This window comes from Crinia signifera, chromosome 4 (assembly GCF_055691185.1).
Source record: "Crinia signifera chromosome 4, ASM5569118v1, whole genome shotgun sequence".
NCBI lineage: Eukaryota > Metazoa > Chordata > Amphibia > Anura > Myobatrachidae > Crinia > Crinia signifera.
Window position 1 is genome coordinate 150,076,987 of NC_139220.1, and position 24,802 is coordinate 150,101,788.

General features: G+C 46.7%; 1 protein-coding gene across 1 annotated transcript in view; it reads right to left on the reverse strand.

The window, feature by feature from the left end:
- Positions 1 to 19,574, reverse strand: part of PPP1R3A (protein phosphatase 1 regulatory subunit 3A) — a 59,030-nt gene extending 39,456 nt beyond the window's left edge. The window contains exon 1 of the mRNA XM_083180158.1: positions 18,807 to 19,574. Within this exon, the coding sequence (XP_083036284.1) occupies positions 18,807 to 19,574 (768 nt within the window). The remainder of the gene's footprint in view (positions 1 to 18,806) is intronic.
- Between the last annotated feature and the right edge of the window lie 5,228 nt (positions 19,575 to 24,802).

Genomic DNA, 24,802 nt, shown 5'->3' on the forward strand with positions numbered 1-24,802 from the left:
CAGCTAAAAGGGGCAGCGCAACGAGAGGTCCGGTCATGGTCGGCGGAAGAAAGGAAGTCAGCCGACGGGATATTGAAGAAGCTGGGCGGCATCTTCAACGCACAATCGGCCGCAGAGTTGAAACGGCGACTATATGCCAGGAAACAACAGCCGCAAGAGACCCTGCGGGACTTCGCCATAGGACTGCAGGAAGCGATGCGGGCCATTCAAGCGAGAACCCCACAAGACGTGACTCCAGTAGATGAGACGCTGATCGACATTTTTATTGAAGGAGCCAGAGGAGAGGCAATCAGGTCACAGCTGAGGATGTGGAGGCGACAGAAACCTGACTGTACCTTCCCAGAATTCAAAGAAACCACCCTGACCATCCTGGGGTTGAACCAAAATGTCGATGAGGAAGGTGGAGCGGCGTCATCAGAAATGGAGGATGATGAGATGGAGCCAGTCCAGTTCTTCCCAAGACCCGAACCCAAAAAGACCAGGCCCACAGTGACCCAGCAAGTCCAAGCGTCCCCGAACCAAATGGAAACCCTCACCACGGCAGTCACAGAAATGATGAGAGAACTACGGGACATGCGAAGGGAACAGAATGAAGCTCGCCAAGGAGGATGGCAACGGGACTCAGGCGGAAGAGGCAGGCGACAGTGGGACACCCCACGAAGGCCGGGCAGGCGCCCCACAGACCAGTTCGATGCCCAAGGAAGACCCATTTGCCGCCGATGCAAACTCAGCGGGCATGTCGAACGAGAGTGCGGCAAACAGCCTTTAAACGACTCAACCCCGAGGCCAGGGACCGACCCTCGGGAGGAGCCTCGCCAGTAGGTCCGCCAACTCAAGAGTGGTGGCCGCGATTCGTTGGCAGGTGCCCCCACTTGAAGATAAAGGTGAACGGAGTGGAAATGGCAGCTCTCTTGGATACCGGGTCCCAGGTGACAACGATACAACTTGGTGCGTTTCAACGCTACTGGAAAGAGGAGGAGATAGTGTCACCCCCGACCCCGTGGCTCAGTCTACTGGCCAGTAACGGACAACCAATTGAGTTCAGCGGCTACTGGGAAGCGGATATCAACGTGGGAGAGGCGCGACTGGAACGTCAAGGCTGCTTGATCACGTCCACCTGCAACGAGCACTTACCCCCGGTCATCATGGGAATGAACGTCCTGAAGAATTGCCCAGATGAACTGGTGGAAGCCCTCCGGATCGAGATGCAGGCTGCCGCCCCGGAAGAACGAAGAGCTATGCAGCAGACAGTGCGCCTGATCGAAGGGCACAAGCACTTCGCCAATTCACAGGGAGAAGTGGGCAAGGCGAGGGTCACCGATCGGCAACCCATCCTTCTGCGGCCCAATGCCGAACATGTGATCTGGTGCAAGGCTAGGATTGGGCCAGGTGGGCGAGACTATGACGCTGTCATCGAACCATGCGACCTCGAGGGACAACAGCCGTTTGCCGTAGCCAGGACGCTAGCAAGAGTGGAGCGTGGGAGAGTCCCCGTCCGCGTGCTGAACCCGCACAGCTACCCCGTGCGGCTGTTCCGACACTGCACAGTGGCGAACGTGGTCCTGGTCGATTTCCAGGATATCCTGGGAGAAGCCTTGCCGAAAGACCAACCAGGAGTGGTGGTGGGTCAGTCGAGCCTGATCACAACTGAGACCGCGTGGTGGAAGGAGATACAGGTTGGCGATTCCAACACCCCCGCAGAACAGCGTGAGGGCGTCCTCCAGGTCGTCTGTCGGAATGCCAGCGCGTTCAGCCAACACCCAGCCGACTTCGGACGTGCGGAAGGGGTACAGCACCATATTCCCACCGGATCCAGTCCACCCATCAAGGAGAGACACCGGCCGCTTCCACCGGCCATGTACCAGCCCGTGAGGACTATGCTGGGAGAGATGCAGGAAGCAGGGGTAATCAAGGAGAGTCACAGCCCATGGGCCGCCCCGCTGGTCATAGTCAAAAAGAAGGACGGCAGCCTCCGCTTCTGTGTGGACTACAGGAAGCTAAATGCAGTCACCCACAAGGACGCGTACCCTCTGCCCAGGATCGAAGAGTCGCTGACGGCCCTGAAGACTGCCGTCTACTTCTCCACCTTAGATCTGACCAGCGGATACTGGCAAATCCCGATGGCCCCCGAAGACCGGGAAAAAACGGCGTTCACCACTCCCATGGGCCTCTTCGAATTTGACCGGATGCCCTTTGGGCTGTGCAACGCCCCGGCTACGTTTCAAAGGGTCATGGAACACTGCTTGGGCCACAGGAACTTCGAGATGGTCCTCCTGTATCTGGATGACGTCATCATCTTCTCCAAGACGTATGAGGACCATCTGAAGAACCTAGAAGAAGTCTTCGTCCAGCTGACACGATGTGGCCTGAAGCTGAAGCCGTCCAAGTGTCACCTCCTGAAACCTGAAGTGCAGTACCTCGGGCACATAGTCAGTGCTGAAGGAGTGAAGCCGGACCCCAAAAAGATCTGTGCGGTTCGAGACTGGCCAGCACCTAGGACGGTCAAGGACGTGCGGAGCTTCTTGGGGTTCGTGGGATACTACCGTCGCTTCATCGAACACTTCGCCAAGGTGGCCGCGCCCCTCCATGAACTCCTCCGAGGCAAATCGGGCCAAGAGAAAAGAAGCACGTCCGTGGTCCCCTGGACGAGCGAACACCAGGCGTCCTTTGCCCAGCTCAAGCAGACCCTGCTGGAAGCGCCTCTCCTGGCCTACCCTGACTACGAGAAGCCCTTCCGGGTCTACACTGATGCCAGCCACCGAGGCCTGGGAGCTGTACTCTCGCAAGTCCAGGACGGTAGGGAGAGGGTGATTGCTTACGCCAGCAGGGGCCTCAGGAAGACGGAGCGGAACAGCGAGAACTACTCCACTTTCAAGCTGGAATTGCTCGCCCTCATCTGGGCGGTGACAGAGAAGTTTAAGAATTACTTGGTTGCCACGCCCTTCGAGATAGTCACCGACAATAACCCCCTGGCCCACCTATCAACGGCCCGACTGGGGGCACTAGAGCAGAGGTGGATGGCCCGTCTAGCCAACTTTCGCTACACCGTGGTCTATCGAAGTGGCAAATCCAACGGCAACGCAGACGCCTTATCCCGCCTGCCCACTGAAGATGTTGAGGAAGAGGAGCAAGACCGGTCTGAAGATGTGGAGACCCCAGTGTTCAAGACACCTGAGGAGCGCAGAGCTGTCGTCACTTCCGACCCCGTAGTGGCCGCTATGGACGCCTCCCCTGAGTCGGACCCCAGCCACCATTTGGGGTTCGATTGGGAGCAGGTCCAGAAAAGGAGTCCAGTGATTAAGGCCTTGAAGGATCTTCTTTATCAACAGAAGCGACTCACCAAGGCACAGAGGGCCAAAGCAGATCCAGAGCTGGTCAAGCTGCTGAGACATCGGGATCGCCTGAGCCTCCACCACGGACTCGTTGTGCGCACAAGCCTAGACCCTGGGACCCACCAGCCTGTCCATCAAATCGTGGTACCAAGAGAGCGAGCCAACTTCCTACTCACGGCCTACCACAACCAGTCGGGCCACTTCGGCACCCAGAAGACAGAAGCCACATTGAGAAAGCGGTACTTCTGGATTGGGATGCGCCCTGATATCGAGAAGTGGTGCCGAGACTGCGTGAGTTGCAGCCTGAAACGCCCGGCCGAGTCTTCGCAGAAAGACCCCCTACATCCGATACCCAGCAGTCGACCAGGCGAACTCGTAGTGTTGGATCACGTCAAGCTGGAGCCCAGTCCTAGCGGCTTCCAGTATGCTCTCACCATCATGGACCATTACAGCCGCTTCCTGGTGGTGGTCCCAGCCCGAGACCTGACGGCGAAGACTACCGCCGAGCTCTTCATCAAGCACTTTGTCCACCACTATGGCTATCCCAGCAAAATCCTGACCGATCAGGGCCCGGCATTCGAGTCGCAACTCTTTCACGAACTATGCCAAGTATACGGATGCCGCAAGCTGAAGACTACGGCCTATCATCCGCAGGGGAATGGCCTGTGTGAACGGGCCAATCAGACCGTGATTGGAATGCTGCGAAGTCTCTCCACTGAGAATCGGGCTCAATGGCCCCGCCTTCTTCCAGACATGGCCTACCTGTATAACAACACAGAACATTGCTCAACGGGATTCACACCCTTTTACTTGATGTTCGGAAGACAGGGAAGACTTCCCAAGGACCTGGAGCTTTCCCCAGAACTCTGCGAAGATAGTGCCCCACACACCGAGTGGGTGCAGGAACACCAACACCGCATTGAGACCGCTCGCCAGATCGTGGGGAAGCGCCTAGAAGTCGTGCATGGCCGACAGGAGAGAAACTACAACTCCGATGCAAGGCCAGCCTCGTTGCAAGTGGGTGACAGAGTGTAGAAGAAGAAAAGTCGTCGAACCAGCAAGCTTGATGCAATGTGGGAAGATACGCCGTATACCCTAGTGACCGTCCCGTCTGGTGATTCCTATTCGTATCAAATCCAAGCGAAAGACGGCCGAATCGCCACTGTACCTCGTGACCAGCTGAAATTGTGTACCTCCGCAGAACAGGAGCCCATACGACAGGAGGCGGAGAACCCTGTGGCAGAGGGATGGGACTCCTGGGGGGGTGTACCATTTAACGACCCCTTTAAGTTGATGATGTTCTTGGGGAATGCTGTTCCCAATCTGAGAGTCGGGAGCGCCGCTCCGGGGGTGTCAGAGTATGAATCCAGTATTGAAGAGCAAAATCCAGTGCCAAACGTTGCTCACGTTGAAGCTGTGCCGAATGTAATCGGTGTCCGGAGGTCAGAGCGCCGCACCAGAGGCGTTCTGCCCTCGCGATACCGAGAATAAGTTGACTTTGTTCATGAAACGTATGTATTTGTTTACATGTTTTCTTGTATCGTTAATTCTTCACAATGGACGATGGAAGGACTTGGGCCGGGACTCAAAGCCCAGCTTGTTGCGTGCGGACACGCATCGTTCTAGCAAGGGGATGTGTGGCACCCCACTGTAGCAGCGTTGGCTACCTGTACAACCCTTCTCTTCCCAGGACAGGGAGGGTTAATCAGCCCCAGTGAGTGCTCAGCTCCCTTTCACGTGAAGGGAGTCTGGCCTCATGGGGATTGGATGGCCCAGCGGCGCGGGAAGAGGGGTCAGAGGTGACCTGGGCGGGGAGGAAGGAGTTAAAAAGGGGGGATCGTGTGTGCAGCCGCGGTGAAAAAACGTGGACTAACCTGGCAGAGCGGTGTGCAGCGGGCGTCTGAAGAAGGGACCAGCGGCAGAGCGGTGCGCAGCGGAAGACTGCCCAGGGGACCAGCGTGCCGGGAGCAGGAGAGAAGCAGCGCGTCAGCGGCGGTGATTGATGCCCGCGGTGTGACGCTGCCGGAGAGCCTGAGGGAGAGACGCGCCGGGTCCAGCAGCCGACGTCCCAGCAGTGGAGAGATCCGGAGCCGCAGAGAGGGGAAGACGCCGCCCAAGCCGAGTGAGTGACAGCGGGTGCATAGCGGAGCGCCGGGTCACGTCACTGAAGAGGGCCGGAGCCCAGAGAAGACTCCGGTGATCCAAGAAAGAAGAAGCTGCCGGGACCGTGCTGACCGGGGGAAGCAGAAATCAGGCCCAGGACCCAGACAGCCGGAAGCAGTGTCGATACTGGCAAGGAGCCGGCAGCGGCAGCGGTCCCACAGGTACTTTGTTGTTTTTCCCCAAGCCACCCAGGGCCCCTGCCATCCCTCTCCACCTCCGTCATAGGGCGCAATTAGCACACGGCGGCCATTCCAGTTCCCCAAGCCACCCAGGGAACCTGCAATTGCCTAGCCCTGAAAAGGACTGCCCCTACCACATCAGGAGGGACAGGGGACAAGTAACCCCGTTTGCCCCATCGCCCCTACTAGCCCTAACAGGGCCACGGACCGTAACCGCAGCCACTATTCACTTGCTCAGCAGGGAGTTACCCCTTAAAACGGGAATTCGCCTGTACCCTGTTAAGGGATTGTGATTTTCGTCCTGAACCGCCCCTTAGTAGTGTGCACACTAAAGTAGGCCCTTCCTTTCCCTTTTGTTCCTCGAGGATTCACCGTCGCGGGACCTTTGGGAAAACTCAGTGACAGTGATTGGCATCTAAGAAGGGAATGTAATTCTCCCACAAAAAGGTGTAGGGTGCCATCTTGTGGACGGTTTATTTCAGTAAAGCGAGATAGTTTTTTTTTTGTATATTTGTCTTTCAAACGCCTCTTATTGTACTTGTATTGTATTGCCGTTTTGCTACCATTGTTTATGTGGGATTGCATATTACTACGGTACCGTAGGTTGAATTGCTCATGGCCAGGGCAGTCTGTTCTTTGATACGGACTGAGTTGGTCATTGGTTCTTAGTCTGTTTGTGGGGATATTTATGTATTCATTCATTTGTGCCGTTATTACTGTAAGTGTGATTGTTATCATATTTCATTGAGCAGAGCGCAGCAACTGTGCATTTTCTTTCCCTTTAATAAATATCAGTTGCTGCCAGTTGTGGTTGTTTTGTGCTTTTGGGTGGGTTCTCTCCCGGGTGTTCCATTCCCTGCCACGGGTGCGTCCTCATCAGCAGAAAGGGCCGTGAAGACTCCAGAGAGTGCAGCCGTCGCCTGATCCAGGTACGCTTTCCTCCAGCCGTTCACCGGGGTCCCTGTTACACATTCACTGTTCGCCATCTGCGAATATTGCACGTTGAATAGGGTGATTCACTTTTTCAGTAAAAAGATTCACCTTAAAGCACGAAAATAGCCCACATTCCCCGTAGATCATGGTGAATCAGCCTCATTGAATACTGCCAATAGAATCCTGAGGCAGCTGAAGCATAATCCCCAATAAATTCCAGCATCGGTGCAAGGGTTAATTGAATAGCTTCTGGCACAGCTATTAAAAACCGTAAATTACTGCTGCCAATAGAATAATGATAGTGTTTTTATAACTGAAAAAAAAAAAAAATATGTTGCAACAATAAAAATGTATACATTGCTTGCTGCAAAGCAGAATATGGAATAGTAATCACAAAGCAACTGGGTTTTTCTTTTGTCCCCTAGCGATTGCACAAACAAGGACATTATAAGGTTAGACCTGTAGCTATTAAGTTCAAAACAAAGGCATTTTAACAACAAAGAAATAGTGATTTAGAAATAAAAGAGCTAGTGACACATTTGCGTCTTTACTAAGTAAATGAGATTGTTGTATGCATCAAAAAAAGAGTTATTCAGATAGAATTATCCCCATATCTATAATCCTTTCAAGTCAGAGGAATCAGTTATTAGTGGTAAAGAAACTTGTGATGGGTCAGACAGCGCAAAGGGTGTGAAAAATCTTTGCTGCCTACATTATTACAATGTCAGTGATTGTACTTTCTATGTCATGAAAATGTAATTATGCTTTAACTCAAGTAGAGGCATATTTTTCTTTTTTGCATACTGTAATTGAAATGGATGGCATAAAAAATTGCCAAACTTTAAGCACTGTTATTTCCAGAACAATGTTTCCTTATTTGGCATTGCTAACAACATAGTATACAATATATTTTCATTTTATCTTCGATTTTCTTTTAGACTACTAGAGGTAAATAAAAGCAGCAATTCATAGAGAATTGTTTTAACAATGGATACCATATTATAAAATGTTGTACAACATACAGTAAGCTGAAGATTTTTTATTTATGATGCAGTATAGATACAATAACATAAGGTTGATACAGTATGTATTGTATAAAATATGCTACCAACCTAATCATGGAAGAAAGTGTCATCCATGATATATAATAAACTACAGAGAATGTAGTTTGACCAAACTCGCTGCGCTCGCCATGGTTCGGGTGGGCGTCAATAGTGGGGTGGCTTTAACAATGTAGGGCCATTTCACCCATGAGGGGGGGGGGGGGGTTGCAATGAAAATGGGGGTTTTGGGGCTTTTTACATTGAAATCAATGTAAAATTGGGTCTCAGGGACCATTTTACATCGATTCCAATGCAAAAATTGCGTTGATCGCATCGCATGCGATTTGGTTGGCATGTGATGGGATCGACGCGATTTTTGCGCCCACGATCAATACAATTAAAATCGGCGGCGCCGTGCTAGGAAACAAGTACCCAAAATTCTTATCCACGGCGCCACTGGTCGCCGCAACAGCCGGGCAGGCAACAATACAACAGAGACAGCACAGTTATCACACAGGGAACAAATACCCGCTGAGCTGTACAGCGCCTAGGCAACCATCAGCAGCACCACTGGTCACCTCATCAGCCAGGCAGGTAACAATACAGCAGGGACAGTACAGTTTTCACAGTTATTCGTTGTTCCGCTTGCTAAGCAGCAAAAGATTGCTGCTTAGTGAGTGATCCTGAATTAGGCCCCCTGTTCCCCTCACTACATTCTCACACACAGCCCACTCCCTCACAATAAATGTCACACTCCCCAGTTTCTGCACACATTACCTTCAGGCTTCAGCCAGGAGTAGAGATGGGTCGTTCGCGAACGAAGCGGGTCTTTTGAACGGATCCCCCCAAAAAATTGAGGGAGCCGCCGATCCCAAAAAGGTGAACTGTCGTTCTTTTACTTTCAGTTTCTTTTTTCATTACAATGCATTTGCCTGAGCTCAGCACTGCAACCTGTGGCAGCTGAGATGTACTAACTCAGGAGACTGAGTTCAGTGCTGCTACTACAAGTAAAAGAAACAACAGGGCTGCTGCTGCTAGGGATGGCCATCGGTGCAGACGCCATCGATGGTTGCCATCGATAGCGATTCTGCACCCAGCCATCGATCAGTGTTTTACTCGGTTATGTATGTTCTTATTTGTTCAGCTTACTGTTTAAAAAAAAAAAAATTACAAAAAATGCCAATAAATTATTGTAAAACAAATTACCCCTTCTTTCAAAGTGAACAGTTGATCCGCCTTAAAGATACAGTTCTTTTCGCTGACTGATCTGCTGGATCCCAGCTCTCGTTAGTGACCCGTTTTGCCCATCACTAGCCAGGAGCCAGCCTGTGCACCTGACACAGAACAGTAGGCAGGGCCACTGCAGTTGCACTAGTCCACCCGGGCACAGGAAAAAGCAGGGGTGTGGCCTAATCACGGACCCCCGTGGCCACGCCCCCTTTTGAAAACTCGACTCGTGCTGCTGACTGCTGAAGGAGCCCAGCCAGGCCAGCCCATCGCAGGTACTGCTAGCCGGCCGGGGGAAGGAGCACTGGCTCTGCCGGTCATTAGGAGGTGCTGCAATTGTGCGGGGGTCCTGCACAATTGCAGGGACCCCCCGGCACCCCCTGTGCGCACGCCTATGTCTGCATCTGTTATATCTTCAGTTTTTCTGGATATCCTGCATCTGCCAACTCATCAACAATACATGCATATCCTGCATTTTTATATCTCCAGCAAATCTGGATATACTGCATCTACCAACATCTCCAGTATATCTACATTTCGCACAACTGAAAGCATCTCCAGTATATTTACATTCTACTGCTTCAGTGAATTCCAATACACCAGTCATCTGATGTCATCAAAGTCAGCATTACCCTGTGTTTCTGTTTATCCAGCAAATTTTTTCTATACCTACATTGCCACTAACTTAGCTTCCTCTGCCTATCATCTATTTCAGAGCTGCGGTTTGTGCATGATGTGATGGTCTTATGTTGTGCTGTGCTGTGTTTGGTTTTTCCATAGGCCGGTGTTTAGGGTGATTTTTCTGCCTCATCTCACTAATGCTGTTCCTGCTTCTGCTAACTTATTCCCTCTTTGGTTTTTTAGTTTTTAGTCTTCTCGGCTTTGGTGCTGATGTCCTGGGGGTAGTTTCTCTTTCCCTAGATCTGAGGCTGCACCTCCATTATGTGTTCTCTGCTGGTGTTGTTGGGGTATCAAAGCCTCTTAGCTATCTGCCCTGCAACTTCTATCTCTTACTGGTGCAGGGCCGTCTTTCCCATTGGGCTTAATGGGCAGTTGCCCAGGGGCCCAAGGATTGTAGGGGCCCACCCCAATGGGGAAGACAGCACTGTCCTGGGGAATGGCGGCGGGTGACGGGAAACCAGGCAGCGACTGTCAGAGTTGACGCAACGGCGGCGGTGATCCAGGCAGCGGGGGGGCTTGATGTAGCAATCTGGGTGGGTTGTGTCGGGGATCCGGGCAGCAGCTGTAAGCGGCGACTCAACAGTGATCCAGGCAGTGGGGGGCTTGATGTAGCAATCCGGGTGGCTTATGTCGGGGATTTAGGCAGCAGCTGTCATCGGCGACTCAGCGGTGATCCAGGCAGCATGGGGCTTGACGTAGCAATAAGGGCAGCGTGTGTCTGGGATCCAGGCAGCAGCTTTCAGTGGCTTTCCAGGCAGCGGCTACTCAGACCTTGATGTAGCGCTATTTGCTGAGCGGGAAGCGCTGCTAATTTTGAAAAGTCTGGCCGGACGCTGATTGGCCGGATGCTCAGCCAATTAGTGTCCAGGCAGTCTTTTCAAAATCTGCAGCGCTTCCCGCCCGGTGGCAAATAGCGCTACATCAAGGTCTGAGCGAGCTGCCTGGATGTCCGCTGACAGTGGCTGCCTGGATCCCCACCACATGCCGCTTGGATAGCTAAATCAAGCTCCCAGCTCTCTCACTGCCTGGATCACTGCTGGGTCACCACTGCCTCTGCCTGGACGTCCGCTGACAGTTGTGCCTGGATCCCCGCCACACGCTGCCCAGGTAGCTACTTCAAGCCCCCAGTGCCCCCCGATGCTGCTGCACATAGGTGGGTGGAGAGGTGTTGTGAGGAGGAGAGGGGGCCCTAAAAATTATTTTGCCCAGGGGCCCACTAGATGGTTAAGACGGCCCTGTACTGGTGGTGCGTACTAGTAGGCGTCCAGGCTCAGTAATATACTTCATGTTAGAATAAGGCTGTTGGGATGCCTAATGTAGTGTTATCTGTCCAATAGTTGATAAGTGGCCAGATAACACTACATTAAGCATACATATGTAGCCCCTTAGTGGCTTCCAAGGCCCAACTATGCAACTCCTGCAGCTAAAGGGGCATTTTATGTATATAGAGCTAAGGCAGATTGAAATTCTAGAAGCTCTAGAAGCTCTGGTAGTCATTTCTGCCCTTGACTAGGATCTATGTATATATGGAGAGCTCCTAGCTGGACCAGGATGGTGAAATCTGACTCCCACAAGCCAGAGAAGGAGTTAGAAGAGCAGCTTGAGTAGGAAGTAGAGAAGGTAGTTTGAGTACTGAATGAGAGGATGGCTTAGAATGAGATGCTGAGTATAACAGGAAGCCACATATTTCATATGGTCGACAGCCATTAGGTCGACATCATTATGTCGACATTGGAAAATGTCGACATGGTTCTAGGTCGACATGGTTCTAGGTCGAAAGGTCAATAGTTTGACAGGTCGTTAGTTCAACAGGTCATTAGTTCAACAATGTGTAGGTAGACAGTCAAAAGGTCAACATGGGGTTTTTCACTGTTTTTTTTACCTGGATGTCAACACAGTCGACATGGACACAGTTTAAAGTGCACCGCATCCCCTCGCTGCTCTCGCAATGCGTCGGGCACCGGCACTATTTTATTCTCCCACCACGTCCTAGTGGATGGTAGGGCATGAAATACCACCTGTCGGCACATGTCGGCTCAAAAAACAGTGAAAAACCCCATGTCAACCTTTTGACTGTCGACCTAGACACTGTCGAACTAATAACCTGTCAAACTAACGACCTGTCGAACTAATGACCTTTCAACCTAGAACCATGTCGACCTTTTCCCATGTCAACCTAATGGTCTCGACCTAATGACTGTCGACCATTATGCTGTAGACAAAATAACCGCATCCCATATTTCAGTACAGTTTATTTAAGGTACCTGACAAAGAACAGAGCTAGGCATTAATTTTTGCTGATAGCACAGAGCAAATATTCAGTGAGGCATATATACCTCATACCTTATTAGACTCATAAAGAGAAGCTTAGACACTTATTGCTTACTATAATACAGGAGGACATATTTAATGAGATCTATATTGATTGCAGCTGTAGCACAGACCCAATATTCAGTTAAATGTTGATTGTCAAAATTATCAAAAGTTTTGTTCAAATGAGCCAACAGACAACTAACTAGATAGAAAGTCTTTCCTTAAGGGCGAGATATACTAAAAATATTTTTAAATGAAGACTGATAAACCACCATCCAATCAGCTCGTACCTGTCATTATTCAAACACAGTGTGACATGACAGTTATACCAAATTATATACTACTAGTTACCAGCCCACCAAAATGACAGAACAACATAATAGCATTATTAGTGCGGCTGTGCACTGCCGAACAGAGCAACACTTGAATTTCTCTGTCAGGAGCCACCCATTGACTGCAGGTATGCAAAACACTGGAATTCCTTCCATAGAGTTGAGGTGCAGCGTTAGCCTTTTATGTTATATATATATATATATATATATATATATATATATATATATATATATGGCGCTCAAAGCAAAATCTTTGAAAGATAGTCTTCTACCTTCTGTGTTCGTGCATGTGTGAGAAAGAGATGTAGTTTCACTCTCTGCCAGCAGATGACAGTGCTACGGAGACTCACGGACACTAGACACATGTATATATATATATATATATATATATATATATATATATATATATTTATATTCATGTGTGAATACTGGCATACTGAACATACACACATATGTACATATGTTTATATGGGGTGTGTGTGTGTTTGTTTGGGAGGGGGTCGACGGCACCAATATTTATGTTGCCTCTGTGCAACTGGGGCAAATTTACACCACTGTGCTGTGTATACATAATATATACATAATCATGCTTAGATTATACAGATGATTATACAGATGATTATAATAGAGGATGTGAGTGTTTAAGATGAATAAACCATAAGATTTTCGAACAGTACGATTATCTTGTAAGGTTTGATTGTACACTTATGGTATAGGTAGTCCTCACTGTGATTAAATATGTACTGACATACTGTACAGTAGTGGAGAGATGTACTAAGTCCTCAAAGTGAAAGCATATGAGAAAATTAGCTGCCATGTTAGAGGTTGTATTTGAAAAATAACAGGAGATGGCTGGTACTTTAATTCCATCCACTTTAACTCTCTCCAAGGCTTAGTACATCTGTTCCTCAATCTTATACAACCTAAAACCTGATCTCACTGCTTCTTATGAAGCCCATCGGAAAATAGAAACTGGGCCAGCACACAAGAGCCGCACATTCCATCTCAGCAAATGCAACAGTGACATCTCTGACAGGTCATCATACTGTCAGTATTAAATCTGATCACAATAATTTTATCACTAGAAATATAAGATTGCTTCAATCAATAGTACCAGTGAATGGCTGGATGTATCTCTTTTGGTGTCCTGAACATGTCACTGTATCAATTTGGTCTTCACAAAGTGTTTCTGTTTAACTGACTTTGCTGCTTTCTACAGGCTCTGTTTGTCTAAATAAAAACTTATCTGCACACAGCGACATCATTTTGCCCATTTCACTGGCAGAATGTGATCCTAGGTTGTTTGTGTGGAATTACCCATATAATTCTTATTCCACATGTTTAATAAAAACTAGGTGATTCAGTGCTGCTACTGCAGATATGCCCCCACAGTGGCAGACACATATTCCCCCACAGTGCCAGATATTCCCCCACAGTGCCAGAGACACATATGCCCCCACAGTGCCAGACACATATGCCCCCACAGTGCCAGATATGCCCCCACAGTGGCAGATATTGGTGGGGGGAGGGGGGGGGGAGATATGCCCCCACAGTGATAGATATTGCTGGGGGGAGCGTGGAGTTCCAGATATGCCCCCACAGTGGCAGATATTGCTGGGGAGAGGGGAGGGATATGCCCCCACAGTGCTAGATATTGCTGGGGGGAGCGTGGAGGGGGGAAGAGTGCTTACCCAGTCCCTGTCTGCGGCCCGCGCTGGACCTCCTCCAGCCCTCCTGCGCTGGCCGCGGTTTCCAGAACAGGGATGCGGCTACAGGAAAATGGCCGCCGGCCTCCTGCACTGAGTACATGTCCTCAGTGCAGGGGGCCGGCGGCCATTTTCCTGTAGCCGCGGCCGTGTTCTGCTTCTGGAAGCCGCGGCCAGCGCGGGCCGCAGACAGGGACTGGGTAAGCGTGCCGGGGGGCATATGGCACCCTGCCCCCCGGCCCAGCCCGACATTGGTCTGCGCCCTGGAGTAGGCGCTGCCGGAGTGTGCGCTTCCTGCGCCTGCCCCGTCCCCCTGCCGGATATGCCCCCCCGGCCTGCTGCCGTTGGCTAATTGGTCCTGACGCACTTCTTTCCATGATGTCGTGCTGTATGGCTATTTGGCTACATGTGTCAGCTGGGAGGGGATGTGTGACCCCGCCCAGCGTTACGGACACAGTGTCCGGATGATTGACACATGTAGCCAAATATATAAGAGATAATAATAATGATAAAGAGTTTTGTTGATCCCTGCCCTTATATTGAGACCACAAGGTTGTCTATGTTGGTAATGCAGGGGTCCCAATCAGTGGGGCTATAGTGCAGTCCAAAATTCAAATATTGGAGCCACACCAACTGCCAGTAAGTTATGGCCTGCAATGCTTGGGGTGGCTCCCCTATTGAATTTTCAACTGCGCTGCATCACCACCTCAGGAGCTGACACTTTAAACAGTTTGCACAGCTCAGGGTGGGTAGAAAGTCTCCAGCTCAAGTTGCCAGTAGCCTCTGGGAGCAGAGGAGAGGGGGTGATGTTTTTTTTTCACTTTCCAACCCATGGAGGCACCAGCTGTGGGTATCATGGCTGTTAAGGTGGGTATACACGGATAGATTTGGCAAAAGATCTGGGCGTTCCCGATCGATCGAAAAGACCAATCGTTCAAATCGTTCCGTGTTTAGGAACGATATGGCCAGCGATGCGCGCACCCGCCAGTCGTTAGTAGAGGTCGCTGATCTTTCCTGCATGCAGAAAGATCAGCGACCAATCGTTAACGATGTGTACCTTTCGTTTCATGTGTATGCACGATGAACGATTTGGTAAGGCTGATTGACTGGCTCCCTCTCCCTCCAAAATCGTTAAAGATCAATCTTTCATGTGTAATCGTTTGCTCAATCGTTCATCATTTGTCACCAAATCGTTTGTGCAGGAGGTTCAGAGGAAATCGTTAACGAGATTGAATCGTTGGACAAATCTATCCATGTGTACGCACCTTTAGAGTGGAAACTAGCACAGGCTGCCTGGTATTGGATCAGTGGAGGATTTGCCTGGAAGGGGCATGCCTACGTATTCATTTATTTATTTATGGACCTGAACATGCATAATAATGAAACAATAGCAGCAAATTTACTGTTTTACATAATTTTTTACATTTACATTTTTTGCCATTTAATTCTACTGGTTGCAAATTTGTAGCATATTATAGTAACACACATAATATGGTTATGGTATATTACATCTACAGTGTCTAGGTCTATAGTCAAAATGTGGACAAATATTGGTGGACAGTCAAAAGGTTGACATGTTCATAAGGTCAACAAAGGTTAACACAATTTCTTCATGTTTTTTGTGCCTGTGTAGACATAGGTCGACATGGACACCGAATAAGTGTACCGTTTCCCCTGCCCCATGCTTCAGGCATGCTGCACTCGGCACACTATTGTGATCTAACTATGCCCACATGGATGGTAAAGCATGAACAAGTACGTTTTTTACAAGAAACCATGAAAAACTCACGTCGACCTTAGTCCACCTTTTTCATGTCGACATTTTGACCATGTCGACTTTTCGATTGTTGACCTTTTGACCATGTGGACCTTGACACTGTAGATCTAATGACTGGATTCCAAACAAAATGTAGTGATTTGCATTTTGACAGAAACTCCTCAATCACAGGAAAATATAGCAGCATCTTCCAAGCTGTGTTACAGAATATTTGCCACATTCCACATAGGTGTATGAAATGTCACAAGTTTCCCAGGCAGGTCAGATTTGTCTGCAGCATTCCTCCCAGTTCTATGATTCTGGGCTGTAATTGGACAGCGACTTTATTATGGCATGTGACTGTTTCATCTTGTGGGAGTATCAGTGTTATACTGTACATGCTGAATTGTAACACCTGGGTGGAAATTGGAAACCCATTTCAGACAGATCTGGTGCATACCAAGGATAAAGGTGGTGCAAGTCCAGATACTAGTGATCACAGTTTCAGCTGCGGGCATAAAAACAGTAGGCATAAAAAGCTGCCATGTGCAAGTGAATGGATCTTTGGAATGCATGATCGGATTTTTACATTGGTATAATGAAGTGAGTATGCTTCTACAGTAACGGTGTGTGACTCACAATCTGGCTCCTTGCTTTTAGATTCTGCAGCATGTAGAAGAGTAAGTAAGCACAGAATGAGCATTCTTTGGGACGGTGACATAAAGCTGGAACTAGATTATTTTATTCCCAAAACATTGAACATGTACAGAACATTTCTCCCCTGTGATATTTAATATGAATAAAATTGTACAGCAGCTTTGTTTAACTCTAATATTAAGTAACTATCTAATTATGGGGCAGGTGTGCTAAGCATAGAAGGGTGATAAAGTAGAGAGAGAGAGAGAGAGAGAGGGGTAAATTTCCAAAAATATGGACCCTAACTGTCATTTTGTAAGCAAGGCATATGCCATGGCAGTTAGGAGCTGATAGGCAGGTACTTATTTCTCTCCACCTTATTTTTAGCTAAAAGGCTTAGTTACTCTTCCCCATAATCACTTTACAATTGCTGTATAATAGTACAGATGTGTCTTCGTACACTATTGCTACAGTTATTCCTTCATGGCTTCATGGCACACTAGCTCCTGCACGACTCGTTCAGTATTTCATGCCAACTTCCATTCCAAATAAATCAATGCAGTCTCGTGAAGCGGTTTGCTGCAACACACTGTGATTACGATGCACATTTGGGTAAAAAAGATGCTACACTGCTTAGTGCTGCTCACTCCTGTCAGACATCTCGCACCACATATCTAGGCTAGGTGTATGAGGACACATCTGCATATAATAATATAATATAAGAAATAATTCAGACATAAAAAACAATGTAATACAATTTAAAATTCTTCAGCAATAGTGATTATATATGACAAAGTGAATATGGGCCAAACAGGGACGTGTGGTGTGGTAAATGGCTGAGGTGTCCCTGGCAAGTACCAGAGCCAGATTTGCTCACAATTTATGGGCTATGGGGTGCATGTGGGCATTATACACAAGTGCAGCATTATACACTGCTGCCGATTCGCTGAGTTTTAATAAGAGATGTGCAGAAAAGGTAGCCAGGTGAGGCACTGCCTCACCTGCCATAGACTTTTTACTCCAGAGTTTTGACTATAAAAATTATTAGAATAATAAAATAAGATTTCTAAAATATATTCTTTGTATTTTTGACATACTTTATAAACTTAAAATTCCGGTGTATACTTTTAGTATGACAGAAAAGGCTGTGTCTCACCTGCCTCACCCCACCACACACCACTGGGACCAAACTATACATAGTAATGTAGGAGTTTAAGGATAAAGAGTCTGAAGTGGAACATTTGATTGTACAAGATCTACCAAATTCCAAGTACTGTATTCAGGAATCCGTGGGATGTATTTCAGATCCGCACAGATACTGTATTTAAGATTTTTTTTACAAGACTTGGCACAAATCACTTTCTGATAAATAATCCCTACTGGTATATAGTTTAATACTATTAGTATTATATGATTGGGCACTTCTAAAGTATTTTCTATGGAAAACTTTATGCCACTGCTAGGGACATATATCCCAATGGGGGTAATTGGGTCGACCAGTGAAGGTCGAAAGGCTTAGATCAACACATGAAATAGGTTGATGTAGCGAAGGTCGACAGGGTTGGAAGCTCTACATGAGAATGTCGACAGTCAAAATGTCGACATGAGTTTTTCACAATGTCTTGTCCCGAATTTCGATATGGTCAACATGGACACCGTCTGTGTTCCACATCCCCATGCATGGCTCAGTGCACTTGCCATGCTTCGGGCACACTATTTAAATCTCCCACCACATCATAGTGGATGGTAGGGCAGGAAATACCACCTGTTGGCACATGTCGGCTACATAAAAAACGGTAAAAACTCATGACGACCTTTTGACTGTTGGCCTTCCCATTGTCAACCTTTTGCTTGTGTGGACCTTACAACCATGTCGACCTTAGCCATGTCAACCTATTTCATGTGTCAAACTACGCCCTGTTGACCTTCAGTGGTCCACCCAATGCATGTTGACCTAAGTAGAGTGACCCTAATGATCTTATCCCATCCCGGCTCCATATGTTCTACAAGAAAAGAGGAGAAGTGATGAATATATAGACAGTTATCTCATTTATTTGTGCTTGTAGTACAGGCTATCGATATATACAATATATTCAGGTATATACTGTTAGCCCAATACTTAAAAAATATTACAATATATAATAGCTCATAATTATGAAGTGAAGCACCAGCAAACAGACCTTTCCTTGCCTTTTTACAACTTGTTCCTCAGTTGTATATACTTTAATTAAATCACTTGCTCTTCTCAAGTACTCTATTGATATCAAAGCATTTAATAAAGACATAACTGCACATGAACAGTCTCATATATATATATATATATATATATATATATTGTTGTATTCAAATAAATGCGGTTTAATAAAAGTGTGATACAATATTGCCTCACATGTTCATGATTAATAAGAATACAAAATAACTGCAAGTACCTAAAGTATTGCTTAGAATTTTAAATAAATGATTCTATTACTTTATGTTACCCAGAAGCCGGACTTACCTTGGTACTGGCTTTAAACAACTTTTCTTATTTTTTTCTGTTACATCCTCCAATTGCTTTTCAACTTCCACAAGACATTCCTTCTTGTGACATGTTAGTACATAATTATGTCCTTCATTGTTATCCCAAAATGTGCCATCTGCTGTTTCATAGCATATACAGAATTCCAGGCTTGCTCCCTCTTTTTGATAGGGACTCACTAGTGAAATTGTGAAGAAAAACTGATCTGTTTCCCCATTACAGGAATCAGGAATATATTCTGCTAATAGATCGTAATAGCTTTTCCAATCATCAAGTGTCATCCTCACATAGATCAGTTTATCATAAGACAAATTGAGAACTCGAATAATTCCCTTCATAGATGTTGTACCTGGTATGAAATCCACTGATTCCAGAATAACTTTTCTTGCATACACTCTTTCCATTACGCCACCAACTGGAGGTAATATAAAGCTTGGTGTTAAATAAAATTCCTCGATTTTAATGCTGTCCAACTCAATGTTTTGTGACACAGTTGGTATTTCCCATGTATCAAACTCTTTAACAGATACCAGGTCAAAACCAAACGCATCTGCAAAGGACACCTTTCTTGTAACTGTAGTTGGTGGTTCCAGGTCTCCGTCATCTGAAGACACAGAACTACGTCTTCTGGGAAGTGGAGATAAACGAGGCTTAATAGTAGGTTTTTCATCCTCTTCCTCACTATATGAATCAGTTATACTCGGTGGTTCTAACAGTCCTTCTTTACTTACATTACTTTCCCCAAAACTCTCCATCTTGCTCTGAGATGTGCACAGAAGAAGAGCAGGACAGCTACTGACTGTTGACATTTGAGACTGTGTGATTTAGGATGAGGATTAACATTACACATGACATTGCAAAGAGGAGTCAGGCCTATTAATAAGTGTGGTGGCTTGTAAGTTATGCTAGCCTTACACCAAAAGGTCTGAATTCTGATGCCCTTAGTGTTACTTGATTAAAAGACAAACTTTTTTTTATTGTGCTATCATTTTCCTATTTTCTAAGCAACATTTATTGGATCAGCTTCTTTAGTTATATAAAGTTATTCATGTGTAATTACAGTATGTTTCTACTACATGATAATCTGCAGTTGTAGCACTCATCCTGTCACAACCTGATATCTGTTGTTATAACAATTTAATTATAAAACCATTTTGGGGCACTAAGCTTGAAAAGTGATAAAATGGAGAGTGATAAACAGCCAGCCAATCAGTTCATACCTTGCATGTCACAGGCTGTGTTTGAAAAATGACAGGTAGGAGCTGATTGGTTGGTGGTTTATCACTGTACATTTTATCACTTTTCAATACTTAGTACATCTACCCATTAATCATTATATTATGAAAGGTGATTCCTCTAATAAAAAGAAAAAATATTGTATTATAAGAAGTAAATAATAGTCTGCGCAATACAGACATCGGCAAATTTCTGTCGAGTCTGGCCTATGTTTTAAATGTGCTATCATTTAAAAGGAAATTGTTATGTTTTTTTTTTTGAGATATGTATAATTTATTAAGGCAGGTGCAGGATGATCTTACATTAAGGTAAGAAATATTCTGACAAAGAGGTGAAAATTAAACAAATTTTCTCAAAATATTTGCCTATTTTCTCACAACAATGTTCCTTCACACCGCTCAAAGCAAGTATACTGTGTGCAAGTTCTTGGGATATGTAATTTAAAATCTGACATCTCAGCTCTATTCATAGAATATAAATTCTGTGAAATGTGAATTTACAAATATAGTGCACAAGGGCATTCTGCACAACAGAGAAGGAAAAGCAGAATATCTGTTCTGTTCTACCTTAATACTTGACAGTAATTGACCCATGCATCCTCTGGGAATATGTGGATGCTGATAAATTTGGGAGGGCAAGGGCATTTCAATGGCTGGGGGCGAGGCATGTAAGTGGGATACCCCTTGGAGGTTATTCTGGTTGACATGCAGCAGTGGAAAGTTTGCAGTGCTGTATGTCTTTTTAAGCCCTCTCGCAGGGATACCCCCCCCCCCCCCTTGTAAGCCATGATCCACGCATGGCTGCGAATGGATCTTTTGTATAAACATCCATTCACAGTCTATAGGGGGTGGATCACATCATTCAACGGTCACCGACCACCGAATAATGTGGAAGGAGCACGCAATTCGAATACATTCGCAGGTACCTTAGTTTTGCTTGCATCCACATGGACAGGGTGAGCAGCTGACATCCGGTGTTGTCAGCTGCAGGCCCCCGGCAGCTGCGTCACTGCCTCATTACCATGGGAACACCCAATGTTTTCATGGGAACACCAATAAAAGGCGTTCCCCTGGGCATGTCCATCCATCACTGCCCCATGTGTAGACACCGGGCGACCGCCGGCAGCACCGTCGGAAGGGGACCTTCCGGCATACAGATGGCGCGGGGCAGGGGATGGCGGCTGGCGTCGCCATCGCCATCCCCTGGGTAGATAAGTCCCACTCCATCTGTAATGTGATGGTCTGGGGCAGCTTTGGTGCTGGTAAAGTGGGAGATGTGTACAAGGTAAAAGAGATTTTGAATAAGGAAGGCTATCACTCCATTTTGCCATACCCTGTGGACAGCGCTTGATTGGCACCAATTTTCTCCCTTTAACAGGACAATGACCCAAAGTACACCTCCAAATTATGCAACAACTATTTAGGGAAGAAGCAGGAAGATGGTATTCTGTCTGTAATGGAGTAGCCAGCGCAGTCACCAGATCTCAACCCCATTGAGCTGTTGTGGGAGCAGCTTGACTACATGGTACGCAAGAAGTGCCCATCAAGCCAATCCAAATTGTGGGAGTTGCTTCCGAAAGCATGGGGTGACATTTATTCAGATTACCTCAAGGTTTGAAGGACAAAATTATTATTTCAAATAAAAAATCATTATTTCTAACCTTGAAAATTTCTTGACTAAATGTTCTATTTATTTTGCAACTCATTTGATAAATAAACGTCCGTTTTCATGTAAAACACAAACTTGTCTGGGTGACTCCAAACTTTTGAACGGCAGTGTATACAGTATGTTACATTATAAAACATTATGTCCACATCAGCAGATGCTAATCAACTCAAGCAGATGGCCGCTTAAATACATATTGATTGCTATCTAGTGCTTGAGCTCAGGACATAAAACATTCTGGCAGTATTCTAAATACTATACTCTCTGTATCATTTATCAGAATCACTCATTAAGAGCCAATACAGTAGGTACAGTATCAGAAAGAAAAAATGGAACACATTATATGGAGTTAAATAAATATATAATGTACTTTACTACAGTAACTTGAGGCCATGTTTTCTAAATGATTAGTTCTGAAGAGTAATTGTGCATGAGTAGAATATATACAATGAATTACCAACTACTGAAAAGGGAAGATGATCTATTTTTTCTACCTTATGAGTGATTTCTTTAATTGCCAAATACATTTAGAAAAAGTATTAAATTATAAAGAGCTTTTTTCCTTTTTCATAACTTGTAAAAAAAATGATTCTAGTAGTTTGTTATACAACAGACAGGGTATTTTTTATATAAATTCTGTAAGTTACACATGACAATATCTTTGTTAGTAATATATGTTTTATGTTTTAGTGTTCTATACTGAATGTATTATTTAGATATTAATCTATACACTTTGACATAAGTATAACCTTTACATCAGGGTTGCCGAATTTTACAGTCTCCTCTCCGGGAGAACCCCGGAGAGGAGACTGTCTGCATCACTTCTGGGGGCTGGGCCTGATGGAGACATCATCAGTCCCTGCCCCCAGTGATGCAAATCCCGCAATTTACGGGTCTCCAATGAGGGGGTAGAGCTAAATATGCCCGTTTTGCATATTTAGCTCCGCCCCTTTCCGCTGAACCGCTGCGAATCACGGCAATTTCAAGCTTCTGCCCCCAGGTAAATGAGGGGGGGAAGGGGACTGCCGGAATCCGGGAGGGTTGCCCACCTTTCCGGGGGGCCGGGAGGGGGACCCGATTTTCGGTATCCTCCCGGCCATTCCGGGAGGATTGGCAACCCTGCTTTATATTTAGCTGTTGTATTTTCCTGTGGATTGGCAGCCTCACATGTAAGTATTGCTACCCATGCACTTATGCGATTGAAGTGTGATGTCCATCGAATCCACTCGTATCTTAACGTGTAAAACTTTCCCCCTATCAGCGACTGATGTCACATGCCACATCGGGTGCTGGAAGAGGGCAAGCAGAGGGCAGCAGAGTAACATAGTGCTAGAAGTAGCGCTAGGGGGAAGCAGGGGTCAGTGGTGGTGGCAGAATTGTTTAAAACGGTATCCGGACAACGGGTAGACAGCAAAAAGGTTGACAACCATTAGGTCGAAAATCATTAAGGTCGACATGCAAGTAGGTTGACATGACTGCAGGTCGACATGGGTTTCGGTCGACATGTCATTAGGTCGACACAACCATTAGGTCAACATGAGGAAGGTCGTCCGTCAAAAGGTTGACATGGGGTTTTTCACTTTTTTGGGAGCCGACATGTGCCGACAGCTGGTATTTCATGCCCTACCATCCACTAGGGTGTGGTGGGAGAATAAAATAGTGTGCCAAGTGTAGCAAAGCACCATACCCAAAGCATGGCGTGCATAGTGAGCCATGCGAGGGGACGCGGTGATACATTTTAGTGTCCATGTCGACTGTGTTGACATTTGGAGTAACAAAATGTGAAGAACCCCATGTTGACCTTTTGACTGTCGACATTTGCCATGTTGACCTAATGCTTGTGTTGACCTACAATCATGTCAACATTCTTGCATTAAGCATGTCGACCTAATGGTTGTCGACCTTTTTGCTATCTACCTGTTGTCCCACACCCTTTAAAACACTGGGCAGCCCTCTGATTCCCCTGTTAGCACTAGGCTACTCCTCTGCCTTCCCCACACACTGCCAAAAGTGTTCCCTTCACCCCCCCCCCCCCCCCCCCCACTATGGATTGCATTCAAGTGATTGCATGTGGTTAAAAACTTCTGCAATTCGATAAATATTATGTGCAACACATACTATCTATTGATGCAACATTCAGTGGCGATTCCGAGCATCGCGTTGAATGGTCCCTTAAAGATGCATACAATCATTCGATTTATCGGTCAGATGTGGTAGAAATTGAATAATCACACGGAGGACCGATGTTTAGTGTCTGTGCATACGTGGGCGCGTTTCTGTGCATGTGCAGACACAGGGTGCGTGCACCCACGGCGAACTTTCGGTTTGCCGGGTGCACGCACCCTAGGGGTGGTGAAGGGCGGGGGTACTGGGCTGCCCCATTACCATATGGGAACGCCCAGCATTCCATGGGCGTTCCCATGAGAACGCTGGGCATTCTCACTATATTAGTCACTCTGAACTGCGTGCACAAGAGAAATCATTCGACGGTCGGCGACCCTCGAATGATTTTTCCCCACCTGCAAATGGATGTAAATCATCCATTCACAGCCGGTGTGCGAGGGGGGGGGGGCGGCACTGCGGGCGGATGGCGGCGTCTGATGGACTTGCGAGGCTGCGAATTTCGCAACCTTGTGAGTCAATCAGAATAAGGCCCATTATTTTATCATGTTTACAAAGTGAAGCAAACCACAGCCTAATGGTTTCCTTTTATGTTCACTCCTACTGTGAATAAGATGCTAATAAATGAAAGGGTGAATCCTGCACTGCTGCCAATGTTATTATTCCTCAATATAACTTCTCAGCGTGTTTCCAGAATTTAGTTCCACAAAACAACTCCAGTCTGACCTGTATAACCGGGGCTTCAGTTTTCCTTGCAGTGATGTAGCAGCCACTTAAATGAAAAAATGTTTGACCACATTAGTCCCACTGTATCAAACAATATATAGTTAAATTGTTGCAACATTCAACCCTTCAGTGGTGGGTTATTGTTTTTTCAAATACTCCTTCCAGGGTGTGTTTTTAAATGAGTGCAGGGGTGGGGGGATGGGGACGCTATACCCCACAATGCCCAGGGATCACC